Source organism: Lepus europaeus, chromosome X, assembly GCF_033115175.1.
Source record: "Lepus europaeus isolate LE1 chromosome X, mLepTim1.pri, whole genome shotgun sequence".
Taxonomy (NCBI): domain Eukaryota; kingdom Metazoa; phylum Chordata; class Mammalia; order Lagomorpha; family Leporidae; genus Lepus; species Lepus europaeus.
Window position 1 is genome coordinate 85,667,490 of NC_084850.1, and position 25,476 is coordinate 85,692,965.

Below are 25,476 nucleotides of genomic sequence, written 5' to 3' on the forward strand. Positions count from 1 at the left end.
ATTTAGCAATATGACTTAAAGTTTTATCACAAAAATAGGAAGATAGAAGAAAGTCTATCTTCATATGATTCACCTCAAGGAAGAATTTCACTTATCTCCAGTGCTATATTTTTGACCTTGGAACGAAGTATTTAAGTGTTATCCTCGAAAGTCTTGGTGGTTGTGGCAAACAAAACAAACCTCCTGAGAGCTTTAGAACAAAGCCCAGCATAGGAAATGGAGAACTGGGGTTCAGCTGGTGAGGCAGATCGTTGTCTGTATATATATTTGTTATATACATGAATATATATTCATTTATTCATTCATTTTTATTATATATTTATATATTATGAGTTCTTTAGCCATGACATAAATTTACTGGAAATTTTCATGGATAGCTGTCTTGACACAATGTTATCTGAACAGAGTAAGGTATACACTGGAGGTTACCTACAAACATTCATTACTTATTTCTATACAGTTTCCCAAGCATTAAACTTCAGCCTGCCCCTAACTGATACATATATAGAACAACACCTATTAACTATAGAATGCACATTCTTTTCAAGTGACTGGTAACATTTCCCCAAAAAGATCGTATGTTGAGCCTAAAAGCAAGCCTCAACAAATTTCAAATAGTAGAAATCTCACAATGTTGTCTGAACAAAGTAAAACTAAACGAGAAATCAACAGTAGAAAGATGAATCAAAAACACTCACTATTGAAAATCTACAAAAAAATTTTGTTAAAAAGATTTATTTATTTATTTACTTGAAAGGCAGAGACAGGGAAAAAAAGATCTTCCAGTCATTGGTTCACTCTCCAAATGACTGCAAATGGCCAGGGCTGAGCCAGGAACTCCAACCTGGGCCACCATCCACTGTCTTCCCAGGGACATTAGCAAAGAGCTGGACTGGAAGCGGAGCTGAGAGGGAGAGCAACCTGTGCTCCAGTATGGGATGCTGACGTCATAGGTGGCAGGTTAAACTACAGTGCCAAATGATGGCCCCTCCCGGAAAAACACTTCTAAATAACCCATTAAAGAAGATATAGAAATGAAAATTATGGAATTCATTGGTGATAGCAAAAATGAAAATATGACATCAAAACTTTGGGATATTAAATACAGAAGAATAAAACTAGTCCTATATCTCTCACTATATACAAAAATCACTTCAAAATGGATCAAAGACCTTACCGTAAGACCGGAAACTATGAAACTACTAGGAGAAGACATAGGGGAAACACTTCAAGACATTGGTATTGCAATGGTTTTTTTTAAATAAGGTCCCAAAAGCACAAGAAACAAAGCAAAACTAGACAAATGGGATTATATCAAACTAAGAGGCTTCTGCAAAGCAATGGAAACAGCAGAATGAAGAGACAACCTACAGAATGGGAGAAAATATTTGCAAACTAGTCATCCAACAAGAGATTAATATCCAGTATTCTGGATATTAATATAAGGAACTTAAGGAAGTCAAACAACTCAACAGCAAAAAAAAAAAAAAATCCAATTTGAAAATGGAAAAATATGGGACCAGCATTGTGGCACAGTGAATTAAGCTGCCGCCTGCAACACCAGCATCTCATGTGAGCGTTGATTCATGTCCTGGCTGCTCCACTGCTGATCTAGCTTCCTGCTAATACACCTGGGAAAGCAGTGGAGGATGATCCAAGTGCTTCTGTCCCTGCCACCTCTGTGGGAGACCTGGATGGAGCTCCAGGCTCCTGGCTTTGGCCTGGCCCGCCCTGGCCATTGTGGCCATTTGAGGAGTGAACCAGCAGGCAGAACATTGTCTCCCCACCCTGTAAATCTGCCTTACAAATAAATAAATATATCTTTTAAAAAAGAAAATGGGAAAATAATCCAAATATACATTTCTTCTTCTTCTTCTTCCTTTTTTTTTGGTTAAAGATGTATTTACTTAAAGGCTGGGTTACAGAGAGGGAGGGAGAGAGACAGAGAGAGAAATTCCATCCTCTGGTTCACTCCCCAGATGGTCTCAATAACTGGAACTGGGCTGGTCCAAAGCTAGGAGCCAGGAGCTTCTTCCAGGTCTCCCACATGGATTCCAGGACTCAAGGACCTGGACCATCCTCCCTTGCTTTCTGAGGCATTTAGCAGGGAGCTGGATTGGAAGTGGAGCAGCCTGGACTCGAACTGGTATCCATATGGGATGCTGGCACTGCAGGCAGTCATTTAACCCACTGTGCCACAGCACCAGCCCCAGACATTTCTTAAAAGAAGATATTTGCTAACAAGCATATATGAAAAAATGTTCAGCATCACTAATGAGGGAAATGTAAATCAGAGCTACAGTGAGATATCATGTCACCCTAGTTAGAATAGTTATAATTTTAAAAAGACCAAAAATCATTACAAATGCTGACAAGAATGCAGGAAAAGGGGAACTCACACTGTAGGTAGCAATATAAATTAGTACAGCTGGTATGGAAAACAGTATAAAGATTTTTTAAAAAAACTAAAATCAGAACTAGAGTATGACTCAGCTATCCCACTACTGAGCATATATACAAAGAAAATAAAATTAGCATATCAAAGAAATACCTCCTATGTTCATTGCAGCACTGTTCACAGTAGTCAAGCTATGGAGTCTATGGATGAATGAATAAAGAAAATGTAATTGATATATATATATATATATAATTGATTATTATTCAACCATAAAAAGAAGGAAATCTTGTCATTTGCAACATGGATGGAACCAGAAGACATTATGTTAAGTGAAAGGCACAGAAAGACAAATACTACATGTTCTCACTCACATGTGGAAGCAAAAAAAAATTGATTTCATAGAAATGCAGAGAATAGCGGTCACTAGGGACTAAGAAGCATAGGGGAGAAGTGAGGATGGAGGATGTTGAATCATGAGTAGCACACTACAGATAGATAGGAGGTGTACTAGTGTTGTGCAGCACAGTAGGGTGACCACAGTTTATAACAATTTATTACGTATTGTACAAAGAGTTAGAAGAGAGGGATTCAGAGGTTCCTAACACAAGGAAATGATAAATGTTTAAGGAGATGGAAATGCTAGTTATCTTTTTTTTACAGTTTTGAGTTGTGCCTTTGTTCATCTCAGTTCACTGAAAATGTGCTTGTTTTAAAGAGCCTGTAAAGAAAGCAACCACCTGTTAATGTGGGATATAGGTTAACTAGCCTGATTTGATCATTACTCATTGCATATATGTATCACATTATTATACTATACTTCATAAGTACATATAATTAAAAATTTTTAATGTGGTAAAGTAACATCAAAAAGTTGTTGGATACAACCAAAATAAAGGAAAACATATAGCTTTAAGAGCTTATGTTAGAGAAGATGAAGGGTTGAAAATCAACAATCTAAGCTTCTAACTTGAATATAGAGAAAGAAAAACAAATTAAAACCAAAGTAGAAGGAAGAACATAACAAAGAGCAGAAAATGATGAAACAGAAGACAAACCTACAATACAGAAAATCAACAAGACTAAAGTGCTTCTTTGGAAAAAATAATACAATTGTTAAAACCCTAACAAGATAGATCAAGAAAAAAAAACAGTTACTAATATTAATAATTCAAAAGTGAGCATCAGTATAAATCCTTTAGACTGAAGACACAATAAAAGGATACTGTGAAGAACTTTATGCTAATAAATTTGACCATTAAAAAATAGACAAATTTCTTGGAAAGTGTACCTATCAAAATTGGCCTACATTGAGTCTTTTTTTTTTTGACAGGCAGAGTGGACAGTGAGAGAGACAGAGAGAAAGGTCTTCCTTTGCCGTTGGTTCACCCTCCAATGGCCGCCACAGCCGGTGCGCTGCGGCCGGCGCACCACGCTGATCCGAAGCCAGGAGCCAGGTGCTTCTCCTGGTCTCCCATGGGGTGCAGGGCCCAAGCACTTGGGCCATCCTCCACTGCACTCCCGGGCCACAGCAGAGAGCTGGCCTGGAAGAGGGGCAACTGGGACAGAATCCGGCACCCCGACCGGGACTAGAACCCGGTGTGCCGGCGCTACAAGCGGAGGATTAGCCTATTGAGCCGCGGCACCGGCCAACATTGAATCTTAACAGTCCTATTTAGACTATTTCAAATAGTCCTATACCCGTTAGAGAAATGAACTTTTAAAATAAATACCTTTGGGGCTGGCACTGTGGTGTAGTGGGTAAAGCCACTGCCTGCAGTGCTGGCATCCCATATGGGCACCAGTTCGAGACCTGGCTGCTCCACTTCCAATCCAGCTCTCTGCTATGGCCTGGGAAAGCAGTGGAAGATGGTCCAAGTCCTTAGGCCCCCTACACCCGTGTGGGAAACCCAGAAGATGCTTCTGGCTCCTGGCTTCGGATCAGCCCAGCTCTGGTCATTGCAGCCATTTGAGGAGTGAACCAGTGGATGGAAGACCTCTCTCTTTCTCTCTTTCTCCTTCTCTCTGCCTCTGCCTCTCTGTAACTGCCTTTCAAATAAATGAATAAATCTTTAAAATAAATAAATACCTTCATGCAAAGAAAATTATTTCATTAATAGATTTTTCCAAATATATAATTAAGAAATAATTCCAATTCTATACAAATATCTATTCTAGGAAATAGAGATTGTATGAGGCCAGCATGATTCAAAACCTGAAAAGGGCATTTCAGAAAAAGAAAAATACAATATCTTAAATAATAGATGTAAAAATAGTAAACAAATTTTAGAAAATTGAATCCAACAGTGTGTAAAAAAGATACTACATCATGACCAAGAAGTGTTTTTTCCTGGAATTCAACATTTAAAAAACCAGTGCATATTAACAAAATATAGGGCAAAAATATGATCATCTCGATATATGTAGAAAAAGTATTCGTATTAAAAAAAAACTCCCTTCACTCAAGAAATCTCAGAATAGAAAGTAACTTCCTCAATCTGAAACATGTCATCTAAAAGCAAATAAACTGCTTGTTTCCTATTTAGTGGTGAAATGTGAACAGTTTCCCAAGGATATCAGGAAATGAGCCATGGATGTACACTACCACCACTTCCATTCAACACTGCCCTGGAACAACTCCAGGAATCCGTTTCACATCTTAGGTCTAATTGGTCACTTGTTCCCTGCCACCTCTTAAAGACCATCTGTTCTTTTATCCTTGGTTGCAAACCTTTTATATGATTGAAGACAATTTTCCAACATGTCTGCCAGGCTCACTCTTCTTCAGGCTGAATAGTTCAAAAATTAATCTGTGTAGAATCTGTTTTCCAACCTTCTAGTCAGTCATTCTTGCCCACATGCTTTGCAGTAGTGGGCTGTGAATCAGAACATCTGGGATTGTGATCCTGGCTCTCCATTAATTTGCTGTGATTCTATGGACAGTTTATTTAATTTCTTAATTTGCTCTTCTGGAAAATGAGGCTAATAATCCCTGCTGTCTATTCATTAGAAGGGAACTAGGGAATTTTGCCTATCTGAAGGATTCAGAATGCTGAAACAATTTCTAAATCATAACTTTGAAAGCATCATAGAGACCCAGCCAATTTGCCGTTCCCAGGAGGAACTGACCACATAATTCCAACAACAATAAAAAGGGCAACCTGAAATAAATAAACAAATTGTGGCAAATCTATGCAGTGGAATATTACTCAGCAGTAAATAAGTGGTAAATGCATTTCTGAGTGAAAAAAGCTGGGCCAAAAAGGTTATGATTCCACTTATATGACCTCCTGGAAAGGATGAAAGTATAGAAACAAAATGCAGATCAGTGGTTGCCAGAGGTTAAAGACAGGAGGATTTCACTACAGAGGGATAACATGAGAGAATTTTTAGGGTAATGGACAGTTTGTAAGGAACAGTGATAGTGAATACAAAGCTGTATGTTTGTCAAAACCCTAGAACCATCCACCACAAAGAGTAGATTTTACTGTATGTAATTTAAAAATCAGGATGTGGAAGGAACCCCAGATGGAATTCAGACTGGGACAAATGATTCTAACTGTATGACAAATAAACCACATAACCATACAGAAGGGGATGGGGAGGAAAGAAGTCGACATCAGCAACTTTGAAAAACACTGTTTTGACTAAATGTAAGACTGAAGACCAAAAGAACTATGCACAATACTGTGCTGTTAATTGGTAACTTTATTTTCCATGGGGATATGTATTAGCAACTATGAAAATACATGCATAGCCAGTACTGTTACAACATGATATATATTTTCCTCAAAATTATTGCACTGTGCAAAATTGTGCAATAAAAACCAAAGGATTATGGGAAAATAGAGTTAGGGCCATAATACTTAAAAAGCTGGCCAGTGATACATTTTTAAAAAATGAGAACTAATAGAATAATTTATGTATGTTCAGTGACTAAAAATGCTTAAATACTACAATATATGTGGCATTTTACCTTGAAAAAGACGATGTGTGCGCATGTGTGTGTGCATGTGTGTGTGTAAGTGGGTATAAGAAGGATTGCAGCTTGTGAGATACTATAAAGTGGTGGCAGGAGGGTTATCTGAAATCTGATGGAGAGTTGTAGCAACAGATGTGGGTGGGTATGACTCACAACACATGTGAGGAAGTGAGATAGCTGATAGAAGTCTGATTTGTTTACATGTATGTGCTGTGCTTTATATATTCTTACACAGAATGGTCCAGTTAGGTGTAATTTTGAATTCAGCTACCATTTACATAGACTAAATTGTACATATGCAAACTCTTAATTTACATCATGCTTAAATTGTTCCCCTAATATATCAATTATGTTAGAACAAACTCACATTTTCAAGAAAAATGTTATAATAGAACTTTAAGCATCTGTGTGTTTAGATACGCATATGTATATGTGTGTGTGTATATATATATATATATGCACACACAAATACATGGTTTATCTGTTTCATTTTCAATAAAAATTTTAAAGTACTTGTATTTAGAATATCTAATAAATTCTACCCAATACTAAAACAAAAATCCCATTTATAAATTAGGCAATGGATCTGCTGTGGTTTGAATATGATTTATCCACTCTGAAATTTGAATGCCACTGTGGTGGTGTTGGTAGCCTTTAAGAGATGACTAGGTTGTTAAGCGGGATTCATGTCTTTCTTGTGGGAGTGAGTTTGATGCCTGGCTGTCCCTCCTGACTCCAACTCCATGCTAATGTGAATCCTGAGAGGCCACAGTGATGGCCTAAGTAATCAATCAGGTCCCTGACACCATTATGGAAGGCCTGGATTGAATTCACAAGTTCCAGTTTCATCTTGGCCCAGTCCTGGCCATTGCAGGCATCTGGGGAGTGAATCAGCAAATGGAGGCTCTCTCCCTCAATCTCTCTGTCTCTCAAATAAATTTTTAGAATACTGTTTAAAAAGGTAAAAATAGAATATCATGAACAACGTTATGCGATGGATTTGGAATCTTAGATGAAATGGACAAATTTCTTGAAAGATAGAAACTACTAAAACTCTGTCAGTAGAACCCTATACCTATTACATAAATTACATTCATAGTTAAAAATGAAGAAAACTCCACTGAAGAATTCAACCAAATATTTAAAGAAGATGTAATACCAGTTTCATGCAGATTTTTCCAGAAAGAAGAGGAGTGCATAATTTCCAGTTCATTTTATGAAACTGGTTATTATATGGGGCTGGCGCTTTGGCACAGCAGGATAAAACCCTGGTCTGAAGAGCCAGCATCCCATATGGGCGCCGGTTCTAGTCCTGGCTGCTCCAACTTCCGATCCAGCTCTCTGCTAGCCTGGGATAGCAGTAGAAGATGGCCCAAGTCCATGGGCTCCTGCACCCACATGGGAGACCTGGAAAAAGCTCCTGTCTCAGGCTTCAGATCAGTATAGCTATAGCTGTTGTGGCCATCTGGGGAGTGAACCAGCAGATGGAAGACCTCTCTCTCTGTCTCTACCTCTCTCTGTAACTCTGTCTTTCAAATAAATAAAATAAATCTTTAAAAAAAGAAAGAAATTGGTTATTATGATGATGCCAGTATCAGATAAAAATAATGTAAGAAAACTGCAAACCAATATCCCTCATGAAAATAGATGCAGAAATCTTCAGAAAAATATTAGCAAGTTGAATTTAGCTACATCTGAAAAGGATAATATATCATAACCAAGTGATATTTATTATGATTCAACATTATAAATTCATTTAATTCACCATCAACAGATTAAAGATGAAAACATAAAATCATCTTGATAAATACAAAAAAAGTTTGACCAGATGCAACATTCATGGTAACAACTCTCGGCAAACTATGTATAGAATGGAACTTCCACAACCGCATAAAGAGCATCTACGAAAGTAAAACTTAATACAGACGTTTGGCCTAGCATTTGAGAGATTTACATTCCACATCAGTGTGCTTGGGTTGGAGTCCCTGCTCTGCTTCCAATTCCAACTTCCTACTAATGTGCACCCTGGGAAACAGCAGCTGATGGCTGAAGTACCTAAGTCCTTTCCACTCATGGAAGACTTGGGTTGAGTTCTGGTTCCTGGCTTTGGCCTGCCCAGCCCTGGCTGTTGTGGGCATTTGAGGAATAAACCAGCAGATGAGCTCTTTTTTTTTTTTTTTTTTTTTTTTTTTTTTTTTTTTTTTTTTTTGACAGGCAGAGTGGACAGTGAGAGAGAGAGAGACAGAGAGAAAGGTCTTCCCTTGCCGTTGGTTCACCCTCTAATGGCCGCCGCGGTAGCGCGCTGCGGCCGGCGCACCGCGCTGTTCCGATGGCAGGAGCCAGGTGCTTCTCCTGGTCTCCCATGGGGTGCAGAGCCCAAACACTTGGGCCATCCTCCACTGCACTCCCTGGCCACAGCAGAGAGCTGGCCTGGAAGAGGGGCAACCGGGACAGGATCGGTGCCCCGACCGGGACTAGAACCCGGTGTGCCGGCGCCGCAAGGCGGAGGATTAGCCTGTTGAGCCACGGCGCCGGCCAGCAGATGAGCTCTTTGTCTGTCTCTCTGTCTCTGTCTCCTTCTCTCTTTCTCTCTCTGTGTGTGTATGTGTGTGTGCCTCTTAATAAATTTAATGTGTGTATGTACTTAATAAAGTAAAACTTACAGCTAATATCACACATAAAGTGAAAGATTGACTACTTTCTCCTTGTCAAGGGTGTCTACTCTCACCACTGCTGTTCAACATTTTCATAGATGTCCCAACCGGTGTAGTAAAGCAAGCAAAATAATGGGGAGAAGCCATATGAAGTGGGAAAAAAAAATGAGACAAAACTATTTGCAGATGGCATGATTTATCTATATAGAAAATCCCCCAAAACTACCAAAAAGTTACTGAGGCTAATAAATGAGTTTAACAAGTTATAGGATACAAAGTAATATGCAGACATTAATTATATATCTATGTACTAGCAATCAAGTTCAAGAAGAAGCAATAAAAAGTGATGATGATAGAAACAAAAAGAGTTGTTTCTTCCTGTTAGATTGTATTGACTGGAGAGGAGCCCAAGGGGACCTCCTGAGGTGTTGGAAGAATTGTTTTTTTAAAAAATTTTATTTATAAAAAGGGGACATATTTCATGTATTTTATATATACAGTTCTAAGAGCATAATTATACTTCCTGCCCTACCCTTCCTCACTCCTACCCTTGCTCCTTTTCTCTTATTTTTCTTTCAGTTTTTACAGTGACATACTTTCTGGAACTATTCTTTATCACATTCTAGGGAGTGATTGCATGGGTTTAAGCAAATGTAAAAATTCATTGATCTGCTTGTTTAAGTTTAGAGCACTTCAGTTTATTCTACGTGTGCTAACCTCAAAACTTTAAAACAGGCAATCTGTTTTAAAGGTAAAGGAAAATGATCTCACATAGTGTGATGTATCCCATCTGACATAAGGTTTTTCCCATGGTGATACCCAAGAAATTCCATTGACTGAATAAAACAATCGCTCTACTTTGTTTCAAATGGAACTAGTTAATTTATACAACCCTGTATCTTTATAACTGTATCTTCTAGTTAACCCAGCCATAAGAGTGAGCCTGGGCCTAGTTGAAAGTTCACAGGAGGGAGGCAGGTAAGCATTGGATTTGAATGAGAGTCCTGCTATCAGTGCTTTTTTTGACTAATATCATGACAATAGTTTCAGAGAATGTAGTAGGCACCTGCTAGTCTGTGCCTTAGAGGATGCTGAAGTAGGGGTGAGCTTATTGATTTCAAAATATTAAAAATCCATTTAGAGGCTAGGATGACCTTCAAATTTTAAATCAAATTACATTTTCTCTGTGGGAAAACCTCCCCAGTTAGATTGGAATTGGAGAGAGTAATGAGATGTAATCATAGAGAGTGTTGTATTTTTGCCTCCTAGGAGATTTCTCAAGTGATCCATGTGAGACGTTGCTTCTGCTGTATGAGTTTGAAGTTAAAGCCAAAATAAATGATCCATCACTGGACAGCTTCATGGAATCAGTGTGGGAGCTGCCTCATTTAGAAACTAAAACATTTGAAGTAATTGCATGTAAGAGCTACATTAGTGCTTTTGTGAGATTAGCCCCCATTTAGATCCTATGACTTTTTTTATTCTGTTCTCTCTTTTACCTCTGGATGAGAAACAATTTTTCCTCATAGCCCTTTGTTTCTCCCTCCCCAATGACATTCTTAGACTATTTTGTATTATAATCATTTGTGCATTTATCTTTTTCCCCTCTATAAGATTATAATCTCCTTACGGTTATAAACAGTAATGATTTATATGTGTTATACTTATAAACCCTAACTAAGCGCATTGCTTATACTAGGTGCTGAAGTCTATTCTATGTGTGAAATGTCGTTATGCATCTATGCAATATGGGGAGCTCAGACTTAAGAAAGTTGGTTTTACTCAGGTAGTTAGGAATGATAATCACTTCACTGATAAAAGATGATGAAATCATAAGCATTTATTGAAATGCACAGAGAAATATTGGATTTTTTTTAACATACTGCCACTCTGAAATTCCTCGTTGAGCTGTCAGTGGGATTTGGGAGCTCAGAGTCTTTTGGGAACTACACTGTAGTCAATGGCCTAATTGTCTTCCCTGTGTATCTCTCACCCTCCTCAAGAAGCCTGAGTGTGGTTAATTAAGGTATTAGATAGCCTCAAGTGTTGAAGTGTTACATTGCCTTTCCTTGGTCTTCCCAAAACAGAATTCCTAGTGCCCTGAAGCAAGTGGTATGTGCTTTACAGACACAAGATGATGACCACTGGTCCTTGTACAAGGTGACTTCAAAAAGTTCATGGAAAATTGAATTAAAACATATGTAAATTTTGGTGCAAAAAATTTGAAAGCTGTGTGTAGTTTTTCCATATGTGCATTTTCCATGAACTCTGTGAGGACTCCTCTTAAAGTGGAACGCCCAAGTCCAGAGGCTTGTTAAATGCACCTGGAGGACTGGCCTTTGATTATCTCTGATCTCACTTTCTTGCCAAGTGTTTCATATCTTTAGTGTCAAACAAAAACAGGATATTGTAGAAATCTGTTTTGATTAGTGCCCTTTTACTGATCTGCTTTCTGGTTCCTACTCAGTGTGCCCTTCCTTCACTCTGGTTCATAAGATTATTGCTTCGCCTGTATGATTGTGTGCAAGGTCATCGACAGTGGCCTTTCTATTGGTATTTGCTGAAGAAAGGATGCAACCTGGCAATCCTCCTATGCTGCTCTGCCCAGAAGGGAGAAGCTGTAAAAGCATCTGCAGAGTCATGATTTTTTTAGCATTTGTTCTTGCTGTTTGTTTGTTTTTGTTCATTTGATTTGCTCATCTATTTCAGGGCAATTTTGACTAGAGAAAGCAAGTGGTAGCCTGGGATGAAAACTGGTTGATGGAATTATTGTGCTCACTGTCTTTTGTCTTTCCTCCGGATAGCATTAGCAATGGAAAAGCCTGCATACTATCCTTCCATTGCAATCAAGGCCTTGAAAAAGGCTTTAATACTTCACAAGAGGCAAGAACCAATTGATGTTTTGAAATACAGGTCAGTAAATGTATTGCAACACTTAAGCCAGGCTTTTGATAGCCAAAAGAACTATAATCAATGCCCCCAATCAATCATATGCAACTAGGCCAAGTTAAAGGTGTGGGGGAGCTGTGAACAGCTCCAGGTGGTGAGTTGTATTCCCGACCAAGAATTACATAGCCAAGTCAAGGAGTCTGGCTTTCCTAAAGGACAACAAGTTGCTTCCCTGGCTGAGTCTAATTAGACGACCAAAGTGCTAAATACCTTCCTTCCTTTGTTTCATTAGCAAATATTCCAGACATATAACAAACACCAATGTATCCACTATCCAAATTCAACAGAGGTTAACATTTTTTTCTAAGTACTTTTCTTAAAATACCAGTAGGTGGTATAGGAGATATTATTTATTAGAGTTTTTTTGTTTCCCATGGCCAGACATGGAAATAAATGTTGTGTGATTTTTCTGGAAAATTTTATTACAGTCTTTCTGTTCTGAGACATGAGAGACAGTTCTCCTGGAGTTACTCCCAGTTTAAATCCCAATTTCCTTGCCCATTAGAGGAAGTAACAATGTCCTTTAAAATGCCCGCAATCATAAAATATAATAAACGGTCACAACGAATGAACAGTCTTAACGTCAGGCAGGAAGCTAAGAAAGAGTGAAAGACAGCCTCAAGTATGATACAAAGTAGGACCTCTTTTACAGTTTCAAAAATCTGTCCTCTGAGCTTGGAGTCCAGATAAAACCAAGGGAAGAACAGAAGTGTTTTGAAGCTTAGTCTGGGATGAGATCCAGATTTTACTTATCTCAGCCCCGAAGCCAATGATTTCTTTCCTTATGGGCTGAGTTCTCTCTTTTTTGATTTTCAGCACATGTGTGCACAACTTGATTAGCCTCTCAATGCCAGAGAGGCCATCGAGGGTCGAGCTTTGTCCCCTGGAAGACATTGGAGGCTATTTTGAAGATGCTCTGAGACTTATGAACCGCACTGTAAGTTAAACGGTGATACGAAATTTTCAGCTAATCTTAAAGAACTGGATTGTTTTGTGTAGCAGAAATTAAGTAGAATAATGCTTCCTGAGATGAGTTTCTTGGGTATATTCATATCACTATGTAGTCACACATTATAAAATCTTCCCTGAGTTTATGAAATCTAAATAGTTAAAAGTAGAAATTTTTACCACAGGTGTGTTTTAGAATAGGTCAAAATAGCAGCACCACTGCGCATTTTGAACTATCTTGTATTTTCTAAGCCCAGTAGAATCATTCCTTCCCCTGTGATGATATTGACCCATGAAAGTGCTGATTGTTATTCCTACCATTTCTCAGAGGCAAGTGAGAGAGTACAAGGGATGCTGAAGGCCTGCTTCTCAGTCCCTCCTCTCTGATTTCGGTTTCTTTTCAGTGCAGGTTTATTGGGGAATTAAGTTAGCTTTCTCGAGGCATGATTTACATTATCACAAAATTTGTCCATTATTATGTGCACAATTCGGTAATTTTCTGGATGGGTTTAATTCTCACTGCAATTCAGTTTCAAATAGCTACATAATTCCATAAAGTTTCCTCTTGCTATTTGCAGTCGATTTCTGCTCCCAGCTCTAGGCAACCATAGATCTGTTCCCTATTCTTATAGAATCTCAATTTCTGGGCATTGCATGTAAATGGAATCATATAGTATGTGGCCTCTTGTGTCTGGCTTCTTTCACTTTGTGTAATATTGTTGAGCCTCCTCCATGTTGTAGCATTATCAGTATTTCATCCTTTTTACTTGCTGAATAATATTCTATTATTATATTTTGTTTATCCATTCACACTGTTAGACATTTGAGTTGTTTCCATCTTCTGGCTCTTAGGAATGATACTGCTGTGAACATTCATGTACAGGTCTTCATGTGGACACATTTTTTTCACTTCTGGATATATACCTAGGAGTGGAATTGCTGGGTGACCTGGTAACTCTTAACTTTGTGAGGACCTGCAATCTGTTTTCCAAGGTGGCCACACCATCTGACATTCCCATCAGCAGTGTATAAGGACTTCATCTTCTCCACACCCTCACCAACACTCACTATTGCCCATCCTTTTTTTATTGTTATTACAGATATGCTAGTGGTGTGCAGTGGTATCTCAGTATGGTTTTGATTTGTATTTTCTTGATGGCTAATGGTGTTGAAAATTTTTCATGTACTTATTAACCATTTCTATATCTTCTTTGAAAAAATGTCTGCTCAGTTATTTTCTCATTTTAAAAATTGAGTCATCCTTTGGTTGAATTGAAGGAGTTCTTTCTACATTTGGGAGATAAGTCCTTTATCCAGATACATGCTTTGTAAATATTTTCTCACAGACTCCAGCTTGTCTTTCTCTTTTCATTTCTTTTTAAAGATTTATTTATTTATTTGAGAGGCAAAGTTACTGACGGAGAAAGGGAGAAACAGAGAGAGAGGTCTTCCATCTGCTGGTTCACTCCCCAGATGGCCACAATGGCCAGAGCTGGGCTGATCGAAAGCCAGGAGCCAGGAGCTTCTGCTGGGTCTCCCACACAGGTGTAGGGGCCCAAGCACTTGGGCCATTTTCCACTGCTTTCCCAGGCCGTAGCAGGGAGCTGGATCAGAATTGGAATAGCCAGGACTTGAACCAACCAGCGCCTATACTGGTTGCTGGTGCTGCAGGCAGAGGCTTAACCTACTATGTCACAGCACCACCCTCATCTTTTTATTTTCTTAATGGAATAATTTAAAGAGCAAAAGTTTTCCATTTTAGTGGTCCAATTTTTCCTTTTGTAGTAAATGTTTTTGCTCATGCTAAGAAATGTTTGCCTGACCAAATTTACAAAAATTTTCTCTTCTGTATTCTTGTAGAAGATTTATGCCTTTATCTCTTACATATAGATTCATTTTGAGTTAATTTTTGTATCTGGTGTGAAGCAGAGGTTTCAATTGCTTTTGTTTGTTTTTGTATATGGATATCACTCCTCTGCTGTTTGACTTTCATTTTCTCATTTGTAAAAAGAATAATATGTGCTCCGGCTCTCCCACACTTGGCTTGTAAGGATCAGTGTAAAAATATATGTTATAAACTTTAACAGTTCATACACATTTAAGGCAGTATTGTTTGTATAAGGCAGCTATAAAACAGAAGGTTAGATGGCTTGCTTAAAGCCCCACATGGTCATTATTTGAGCCCATGTTAATATCTAAGGATCCTGACTGCTCTGGCCTTAACTCCTTTTTCATACACAAATATCTACCAACCACAACAGCTGGTGGATCAGTACAATATAGCAGGGTGACAGCCTGGTACAAACTAGCAGTGACTAACAGAAGTGTAGAATTCTGGAGCTATGTAATTGTGGCCTGTGAGAATTTAAGAAGAACACGTCAACATCGAACATTTTGGATTTTTCCTTTTACTGTATTTTGGGAAGAAGAAAAAACCACATTTCTAAGCCATGAGCCTCATCTGAACTTTCAAGTGTGTTTGCTATAGTCAACTAATACAAACTAAAATCAGATTCTATGGGGCAGGTATTTGACTTAGCAGTTCACATGTTGGTTAAGATACCGGCATCCCACCATGGGGGTGCCTGGGTTTCATGTCCAGGTCTACTTCTGACTCCAGCTTTCTGCTAATGCAAGCCATGGGAGACAGCAGTGATGGCTCAAGTAATCAACTTCCTGTCACCCGAGTAGGTGACCTCAATTGAGTTCCTGACCTGCGGATGGGAGTTCACTCTGTCTCTGTCGCTCTGTCTCTCAAATATATAAATTCTTAAAAGGTTAAAAAAAAAAGTTAGATTATGCTGTAACTCCAAATTTCCAGACTCTGTAAAAGCCAAAACTTTCTCTAAGCATTTTGATTTAATTTATTTTATTCTATTTTTTATTGTATTTGTTTGTTTATTTTATTCTATCAAATACATTACAGTTGCAGCTCTCAGGTTCTTGAGTTGACTGTTAGAGAGCTTGGTGTGCTTCTACCTTTCTGACGATTTTCCTGTCCATTATTGCTCATCACCTGAAACATGACTGAGTAGTTAGCTTTTTCATACAGAGATTAACTTAGCTGTCTCGACTCTTTATATTGTATGTGTTGCTGTTTCCTGTTTGAGTGTGCTGTGCATCTCCTCTGTTTGAAGTGCTTGTGAGAAAATTTTGCATTGACTTTTTTACTGCCTTGTATTATTTGTTGAACAGATAACCTTTATCAAGTGCCTCCATACACTATCAAATGGCTATTATGCAAAAAAGCTCAAGCTTCCCAGTACAGTGCTTTATAGTTTATGAGCACTCTCACATTCCTTATCTCGTATGACCTCCCCCACAGAAATCCCATGAAATAGACAATGCTGCTATTATCATCCTTGATTTACAAACGAGGAAATTTATATGATTCAAAAAAGTCAGGTTGCCAGTTTGCCTAAGGTCATTCATAGCTAATGAATGAGAGACCCCAGGCCCTCTGACCTTTTGTCTTAGTTAGTGTGGGCTATTATAATGAAATGCCATAGGCTGGGTAGCTTATAAACAACAGAAATTGACTTCTCACAGTTCTGGAGGCTGGTAAGTCCAAGATCAAGGTGCCTGCAGATTCGATATCTGATGAAGGCCCATTTTCTCACAGACAGCTCTCTTCTCACTGTAACCTCACATGGAAGAAGGAACAAAGGATCTTTATAGCGTCTCTCCTTTAAAAAAAAAAAAGATTTGCTTAATTACTTGAAAGGCAGAGCTACGGAAAGGCAGAGAGAAATCTTCTATCCATTGGTTCACTCCCCAGATGGCTGCAAAAGCCAGAGCTGAACATTTCCAAAGCCAGGAACCAGGAGCTTCTTCCAGGTCTCCCACGTGGGTGCGGGGGCCCAAGCACTTGAGCCATTTTCTACTGCTTTCTCAGGCCATAGTAGAGAGCTGGATTGGAAGAGGAGCAGCCGGGACTAGAACTGGCACCCATATGGGATGCCAGCACTGCAGGCAGTGGCTTTATCCTCCAGTTCCAGTGTCTCTGTTTTTAAGGGCATTAATTCTATTCATGAGGGCTGTGTCCTCATGACCTAATGACCTCTCAGTGACCCTACCTCCTTATATCATCACCTTGGGAGCTAAGATTTTAATATACAAATTTTTGAGAAAACATTAACAATCTATTGCTCCTCAGTTACCAAGCTCTTTCCACTAGCAGGCATATCTTCTTTACCAGTTCTTGCTAAGAAATTGCAGTTCAAAGGAAAGGCTTAAGGGTTTTCTTTCCTCTAAATCTTGGGCCCGGCATCCTGGTGCAGGCATCCTGGTGCAGCAAGTTAAGCAGCCACTTGAGATAACTACATCCCATACTGGAGTTCTGGTTCAAGTCCTGGGTACCCCACGCTTCCAGTCGAGCTTCCTGCTGATGCACCTGGAAAGGCAGCAGATAATGGCTCAAGTACTTGGATCCGTGCCATTTACATGGGAAACCTAAATGGAATTCTGGTCTCCTGGCTTCAGCATGGGCCAACCCCGGGCATTCAGGGAATGCCCAGCATGGCATTTGGGAAGTGAGTGAGCAAACAGATGGAGGAATCTCTCTCTCTCTCTCTCTCTCTCTCTCTCTGGCTTTCAAGTATATGAAGGTAAATAAATAAACATTTAAACTAAATATGTCTTCCTTCTTCAAAGCCTCACATCTCTGTGAGACTAGAATTGAGATTCATGCAAAGGCATCTTTGAGTTAGATGTTGATATTGTCTTTCTCCTAGATTTCTGTAGTTAGTTTCCTAATTGGTCTCTGGCTCTTCTTCAGTTTTTCCTGTGTATCCTTATAAAATGTCTTCCGAAAATGCAGCCTGTGCTGTTATCACTCCTTCCTTCTGCCCCAAATCTCTCATAGCACCATATTTTCCAAGTCCTTACCCTGACCCTCAAGGCTATCCATAACCTCACCCAACCCTCCTGCACACCTGAATAAAACTTATAGGACCTTGTCCAGACAATAGTGCAATATTCTTGTTAGCATCAGCTTTCACCTCCTCCTGGGCAGGATCTTTACTCAACACGACAAAGCCCTCACTACCCATTTTTGTGGAAGTCTCATCTGCTCCCATTCCATTTTTCTCAGGAGAAAGTACTAAATTACCTGAATCTTTGCTTCCTGGTGTCAATTAATTAGTAGCTATTAGTATTCTTTTTGTCTTATACCATGCACAAAAATAAAGTACAAAAGGAAGAAGAAAGAAAACACAGATTAATTAAAGAGCTGAATATAAAAAATCAAAGCTAGAAAAGCATGAGGAGAGAATATAGGAAAACTTTCTTTAATCAGAGTGGGGAGCAGCCACCAGAAGGTGCTCGGGAAAAAAGTAGGTCAGATTACATAAATTAGTAAACAATCCAAGATACCACAAAAAAATTTTAAGCTACATACTTGAATAAAATATTTGTAAAACATTTAAGTTAAAATCAATCTGAAAAAGATGATCAACACTAGACAAAATGGACAGACGCTATGATTAGGTGGTCTGCAAAAGAAGACTGGCTAATAAGCGTACACCGAGTTGTTCAAGCTCACAGTTAATGGAGGGGACCTCTATAAGCAGAAACACAATTCTGTCTATTAAGACACGAGGTGAAAATGGCTGCATAGATTTTCCCCAGTTTTTACAGGGTGTGCTATTAATAATATTGAAAATATAGACAGCAGCCAGATCCAGGAGTCGGTGTCCCCGACCTCTGTCTCATCTGTGCCACAAACAGGCTGTATAGCCTCAGCAGATGGTGCCACCTCTCTGGGCCTTGATTTCTTCATCAATAAAATGAGGTTACTAGAGACTTCCACCTCTGAAATGAAGTCTTACAACTCACAAATATAAATACAGATCACTAAAATTTTTTTAGTGACCAAGCCCAGTGAATCGACATTTTTCCAAAGAAGGTATTCAGTGGCCAATAAACACATGAAAAGATGTTCAACATCATTATTCATCAGCAGTATCCAATCAAAGCACAAAGTTCGGGGCCAGTGCTGTGGCACAGTGGGCTAAACCTGTGCCTGCGGCGCCAGCATCCCATATAGGTGCCGGTTCGTGTCCCAGCTGCTTCTCTTCTGATCCAGTTCTCTGCTGATAGCCTGGGGAATGCGGTGGAAGACAGCCCACATGCTTCAGCCCCTGCACTCATATGGATGACCCAGAGGAAACTCCAGGCTCCTGGCTTCAGACTGGCCCAGCCCTGGTCGTTATGGCCATCTAGGGAGTGAACCGGCAGATAAAAGATCTCTCTCTGTCTCTGTCTCTCTCTTTCAAATAAATAAATCTTTTTTTGAAAATACACAATGTTCTACCACTTAACACCTACTAAGATGGCACGAATAAAAAAGACTAATGCTAACAATTATTAACAAAAAGCTGGTACCTTCATATGGTGTAGGTTTATCACAGCTGCTTTGAAAAACAGCCTGGTAGTTCCTCAGAAGTTTAAACAGAAGTACCATAAGACCCAGCAATTCCATTCCTAGGTTTATACCTGAGAGGAATGAAAGCACATTCCCCACAAAAATTCATACACAAATGTTCATAGTGAAATTATTCATCGAGTCAAAAATAGAAACAACCCAAATGTCTACCAACTTATGAATGGACAAATGAAATGTGGTATTTCCCTACAATGGAATAGTATTTGGCCCTAAAAAAAGATGAAATACTGACAACCCAAATGTCTACCAACTTATGAATGGACAAATGAAATGTGGTATTTCCCTACAATGGAATAGTATTTGGCCATAAAAAAGGATGAAATACTGACAACCCAAATGTCTACCAACTTATGAATTGACAAATGAAATGTGGTATTTCTATGCAATGGAATAGTGTTTGGCCATAAAAAAGGATGAAATCCTGACATACTTGAAGACAATACGAAGTACTGCATAATTGCATGCATCCATTTATCTTAAATATCCAGAATAGGCCAATAAATAAAAGACAGAAATTGCATTAGAGGTTTACCAGGGCTTGAGGGGGATGGAATTTTTATTATTATTATTATTATTATTAGAAAAACAGAATTACAGAGAGAGGTAGAGACAGAGAGAGAGGTCTTCCATCCGCTGGTTCACTACCCTGATGGCTGCAATGGCCAGAGCTGAGCTGATCCGAAGCCAGGAGCCAGGAGCTTGTTCCGGGTCTCCCACGTGGGTGCAGGGGCCCAAGGACTTGGGCCATCTTCCACTGCTTTCCCAGGCCACAGCAGAGAGCTGGATCGGAAGAGGAGCAACCGGAACTAGAACCGGTGCCCTTATGGGATGCCGGCACTTCAGGCAAGGGCTTTAACCCACTGCGCCACAGCACCAGCTGAGGAGGATGGAATTTTAATGGTGGAGGAAGTTACTGGTGAAAAATAAGGAGCTCATAGGCATGGAAATGTTCTAAAACTGATGGCAATGACAATGGCAGCACTCTGTGCATATACTAAAAACCACTGAATCACACAGTACCGTAGGTGAGCTGTGTGGTATGTGAATTGTGTCTGCATAAAGCTGATGGAGGGTATATTTGCTTAGGGAATTTGGGGAGAGCCTTAAAAAGTGGGCATTTTGAGTCCCAGGACACACACAATCGAGTTAGAGATATGCCTGAGTGCCATGTGTAGAAAGATGTTGAGGACAGAGAAAACTGGTTTGAAATATGAGCCCCCAAAAGCCAACAGAGCAAACACCTCACCACTGAACTGACATCTAACCGGGAGCCCAAACCAGACATCTAGGAGGCATCCTCAACACCTCCCTCACTCCTCCTGTTGCTTTCTTCTCATTCCTTTCTTTTCTTTTTCTTTATTGTAAAAACTGACAGTCCTGTTGTAATTGGGAGAAAACCAGCCGCAGCACGTTGGGCAGACTGAGAGTCACCAGCAGCCACTACTGTTAGGGGTTGTGCAGGCAGCCGAAGGGGTCAGGGCTCGCTGTCTCGCACGGTGGAGAGGAAGAAGGAGCTCCGAGTTCTAACCCAGCTGGGACAGTTTCGCCTCCTCTCATCGCTCTCAGGAAGTTGAGGCAGGGCAACATTTCCCTTGCTGCTGAAGGTTCCTGTGGGAGAGGCAGTGGAGGGTTCATAAAGGCTCCCAGTGGAGTTCCCCTCCCCCACTGGCCCCCTGCTGCTTTCCAGACACTTTTCAGCAGAGTCTAAATCCAGAACTGTGTGTTTCATAGGCCTGAGGGTGGTGAGCAGAGGACAAGATGGCCAGAGGCGAGGGGTGGGAACCAAGGGCAGTGGCCATTCTTAGCAGTTCCAGAGAAACAGGACTTTCCACCCCAGCAGTCTGCACAGGCGCAGTGGCAGCACTGGCCACTGCCCTCCCAGAAAATTTCCCCCAACCTCTTACAAGTACTTCAGTGTGGAAAGGGTTCAAGCAACGAAGACGACAAAGTTGAAGACCATGAGGATGAGGAAGATTTTGAAGGTGACTGACTGAAGTACTTGAGGATCTCTGAATGGGCAGCCTCAACACCCAGCTGGGCTCCTAGCACGTTCTTGTTGATCCTCTGGGTGATCTCCTCTTGTTCTTTAACCATGTGCGCCAAGTGCTAAAAGATGGAGCCCAGCTCAACAGTTGTAGACTCAGTGTTCTCCGTGGTGTCTGCTCAACTCTGGATGGAGGAATCCTGCCAGTCCATGAGCTGCAGCTGCTGGCTGCTCCGAGAGTCCACCATGGCAATGGTCCCATCCCTAGGGACACAAAACTCTGCCTGCAAAACCACAGGGGGTAGGGCTGACACGTGTGCCCAGGAGAACTGTTTCCACTGGCTGCTCTGATGCTTCAAGTCCTCTGTCTTCACTTTTTTTTTTTAAAGATTTGTATCTATTTATTTGAAAGGCAAAGTTCCAGAAAGGAAGAGGCAGAGAGAGAGAGAGAGAGAGAAAGTCTCTCATGTGCTGGTTCACTCCCCAAATGGCCATAATGACTGGAGCTGAACCTATCCGAAGCCAGAAGCCAGGAGCTTCTTCCGGGTCTCCCATGCAGGTGCAGGGGCCCAAGCACCTGGGCCATCTTCTACTGCTTTCCCAGGCCATAGCAGAGAGCTGGATTGGAAGTGGAGCAGCCGGGACTCGAACTGGCACCCATATGGGATGCTGGCATACCTGCTACACCACAGCACCAGCCCCTTTTCTTCACTTCCAAAATTGTTTTGAAGTCATTGGACATGGAAGCCAGTTTTGACTGCAAGGAGCCCACAATGGTGTTGGAATGGCTCTGGAGGTGCCAGGCACTTTGGCTGCCCTTGGCCCACAGGAAATCCTGAAGCTGAGCATATTGTTTTTCAGGGTGTTGATGTCCTGTTTGATGATGTATGTTAGCACCTCAGTTTCCATTGCTTCATCATCAGAGAGGGACTTGCGCTTTGCCAATATTGTCAGCCTCTCCATCTTGGCAAATCTGCTGCTGAGGTCTTTCCCAATGGACTTGGCCATGAGGGTGAATTTACTTCTCTGTCAGACAGCACGCATGCAAAGAGTGGTTTATTTGCCTGGATTCCATTCTGATGACTCTGCAATGACTTGCAGGCAAATAGGAACTCCTGGGTCCAATCCCGGCAAGACATGATGTCTGGAGGGGGAGGGACCAGAGCCATTGGTGGGGGGGGGGTGGAGGCAGAGGGGTGATGTCAATGCTGCTGCTGCCAGCAGTTTGCAGGGAACAGGACCTGTGTCTTTGAGAGGCCTAGGTAGACCCTCTGATCCATATTTTTAGACCTGTAGATATGTGCTGATTCATTAAGATGTGTAGCCTGGACTCCTCTCTGCCACCTGCTGTAGCCACCACTACCACAACCTCCTGGATCATCACCACCTCCCCCCTGGGCACTTAAGTCACTTGTAACCCCACAAAAGACCCCTTGCTCCTGTTTCTAATCTATCATCAAGTCCCATGAATTCTAATCTCCTAAATTATTTCTTAAATTCATCAACTTCTTCCTGTCTTCTACCATCAACAACCTAGTTCAAGTTATCACCTTTTATCTCAGCTTCTGCGGAACTTCTTAACAGCTCTCCTATCTCCTCTTGCTTCCTTCTGTGTCTTTCTCCACTCAGCAGCACCAGGAAGATCTTTCACATTTTCAAATATGTGTGACCTTGCTTAATCCTCTTCGGTAGCTAGTTTCCCACTGCTCTTAGAATATAGATCAAAATCCCAATCGTGGCCTGCAAGGCCCTGCTGACCTGTCACTCCTCCTCTTGGGTTGCTCATTCTGTCACTCTGCACTGTCAGCACACTTTACAAGGCCACTAATTACCAGCTTTTAGACAAAGAGGATGGCCTCTTTACCCTGGCCATCTTTATTTCCCCGATTTTTTTAAAAAAGTATTAATTTAAGAGGCAGAGAGAGAGAGAGCAAGCGAGCTTCAATGGCCAGAACTGAGCCAGGGTGGAGCCAAATAAAGCCAATCAATATGCTTTAACCATCACCTGCCTAATGATATCACGTGTTACCTCAAACCCAACAGGTTTAAAATAGAACTTATTGTTATTTCCACCCGTCATCCCCAGAAACATTTCCTTCCAATTTTTTCTTTCAATGATACACACATTCTCTTAGCCATTCAAACTGTATACTTTAGAGGCCTTAACAGTTGAGTTGTCTTTGAGTCCCCATATCAAATCAGTTACCAAGTTCTATTGATTCTTTCTTTTATTTATATTTATTTGAAAGACAAAATTACAGATATATATATATATATATATATATATATATATATATCTTCTGTCTGCTGGGGGTTCACCCCAAAATTGCCACAACAGCCAGGGCTGCTGAGCCAGGCCAAAGCCAGGAGCCTGGAACTCCACCCAGATCTACCACATGGGTGACAGGGACCCTAGCACTCAGGCCATCCTCTACTGCCCTCCCAGGCACATCAACAGGGAGCTGGATCAGAAGTGAAACAGGCCGGCGAGAGGCGGCAAGATGGCGGAATAGGCAGGAAGCACACTTAGTCCGGGGGGAGAGAAAGTTTAATATAAGTGGAGATACTGCAGTGTCAAGGAAGAGTAGGGGATGAAACAGCAGAGGAAACTCTTCCGGAACTAGTGATTCACAGTGGACCTGCGTGGAGAGTGTGGGAGCCCAAGTTCGGGACACCAGCAGCAGACTCAACGTGCCAGCGCTGGAACGCGAGGTGAGCCGAACCTCCATAGCCCGAGATACCAGCAGGCAAGCGGAAAGAGGAGGCTAGAGGGAACGAGGCTTGAAACTCCGTGGGGAAAAATTCACCAGACTAACTAGAAGAGAGAGAAAAATAAAATAAAAAAAGTGACTGATACGGACACAAGTTTCTCTCTCTCCGCTCACCTCTCACAGGCGAGCAAGACAGAGCAGGCGCCATTTTGGACATACGTCATAAGCAGGGCGACCTCAGGTCTGCACCAGCCCTGAGCCTAGCAGAAAAACCTGACTCTGGGGGGAGGGGTGAAATAACAGGAGATTAGCATCTAACTTGGCAACCCAGTGGGAGACTGCAGGAGAATTGGAGCCCACACTGAGGGCAGCAGAGATTCCCTGTGTGGTCCTTGGGAAAGAGCTTCCAATCTCTGGCTCCTGTGGGTATATCATTTGCCTGCTAACTACCTCCAATTACGTTCAGCTGTGTGGAATTACTTCCCTTTTAAATCAAAAAAAGAAAGAGAGATTTACCACACCTAACCTGGGAGTGTCATCCTTGACACACCCTCAACCCTGAGGAACCAAACACAGCTCTCAGTCCACACTCATCTCAAGCCTCTAAGGCTCCACTGAAAGCAGACAGTCCACTTAATATAGAGCCATAGTGTAACAAGAAAAAACACCACAGTGAAGAAACCAAATATCTCCAACATGCCAAACAACAAACGCAAAAACCAAGCTAACAGGAACAAGGAAGAAACTATGACGCCCCCAAATGAAAAAGACACCCCAATTCAAGATTATGAAGATGAAAAGATCGAAGAAATGCAAGAAGCAGATCTCAAAAAATTGATAAGAACATTAAGAAGTTCTCAAAAACAAATTCTTGAACTACAGAAATCCTTCATGGACAAGATAGAAAATCTCTCTCGTGAAAGTGAAATATTAAGGAGGAATCAAAATGAAATGAAACAACTAGTGGAACAAGAAACTCTGATAGTGACTAGAAATCATAATGAAATGAAGAGTTCAATAGATCAAATGACAAACACATTAGAGAGCCTTAAAAACAGAATGGGCGAAGCAGAAGAGAGAATATCAGACTTAGAAGACAGAGAACAGGAAAGGAAACAGGCAAACCAAAGAAAAGAAGAAGAAATTAGAAATCTAAAAAATATTGTCAGGAATTTACAGGATACTATTAAAAAACCCAACATTCGGGTTCTAGGAGTTCCTGAAGGCATGGAGAGGGAGAAAGGATTAGAAGGCATTTTCAGTGAGATACTAGCAGAAAATTTCCCAGGTTTGGAGAAGGACAGAGGCATCTTAGTACAGGAAGCTTATAGAACCCCTAATAAACATGACCAAAAGAGATCCTCACCACGACATGTTGTAATCAAACTCACCACAGTGAAACATAAAG

The 25,476-nt window shown here is 40.8% G+C and overlaps 1 protein-coding gene and 1 pseudogene across 1 annotated transcript in view; one reads left to right on the top strand and one right to left on the bottom strand.

The window, feature by feature from the left end:
• TEX11 (testis expressed 11) overlaps nucleotides 1-25,476 on the top strand; it is a 297,390-nt gene that overhangs the window by 264,060 nt on the left and 7,854 nt on the right. Inside the window, exons 25-27 of the mRNA XM_062183085.1 lie at nucleotides 10,301-10,450; nucleotides 11,836-11,944; nucleotides 12,797-12,917. Coding sequence (XP_062039069.1) covers nucleotides 10,301-10,450; nucleotides 11,836-11,944; nucleotides 12,797-12,917 — 380 coding nt within the window. The remainder of the gene's footprint in view (nucleotides 1-10,300; nucleotides 10,451-11,835; nucleotides 11,945-12,796; nucleotides 12,918-25,476) is intronic.
• On the bottom strand, nucleotides 21,301-22,640 carry LOC133753253 (syntaxin-5-like; annotated as a pseudogene).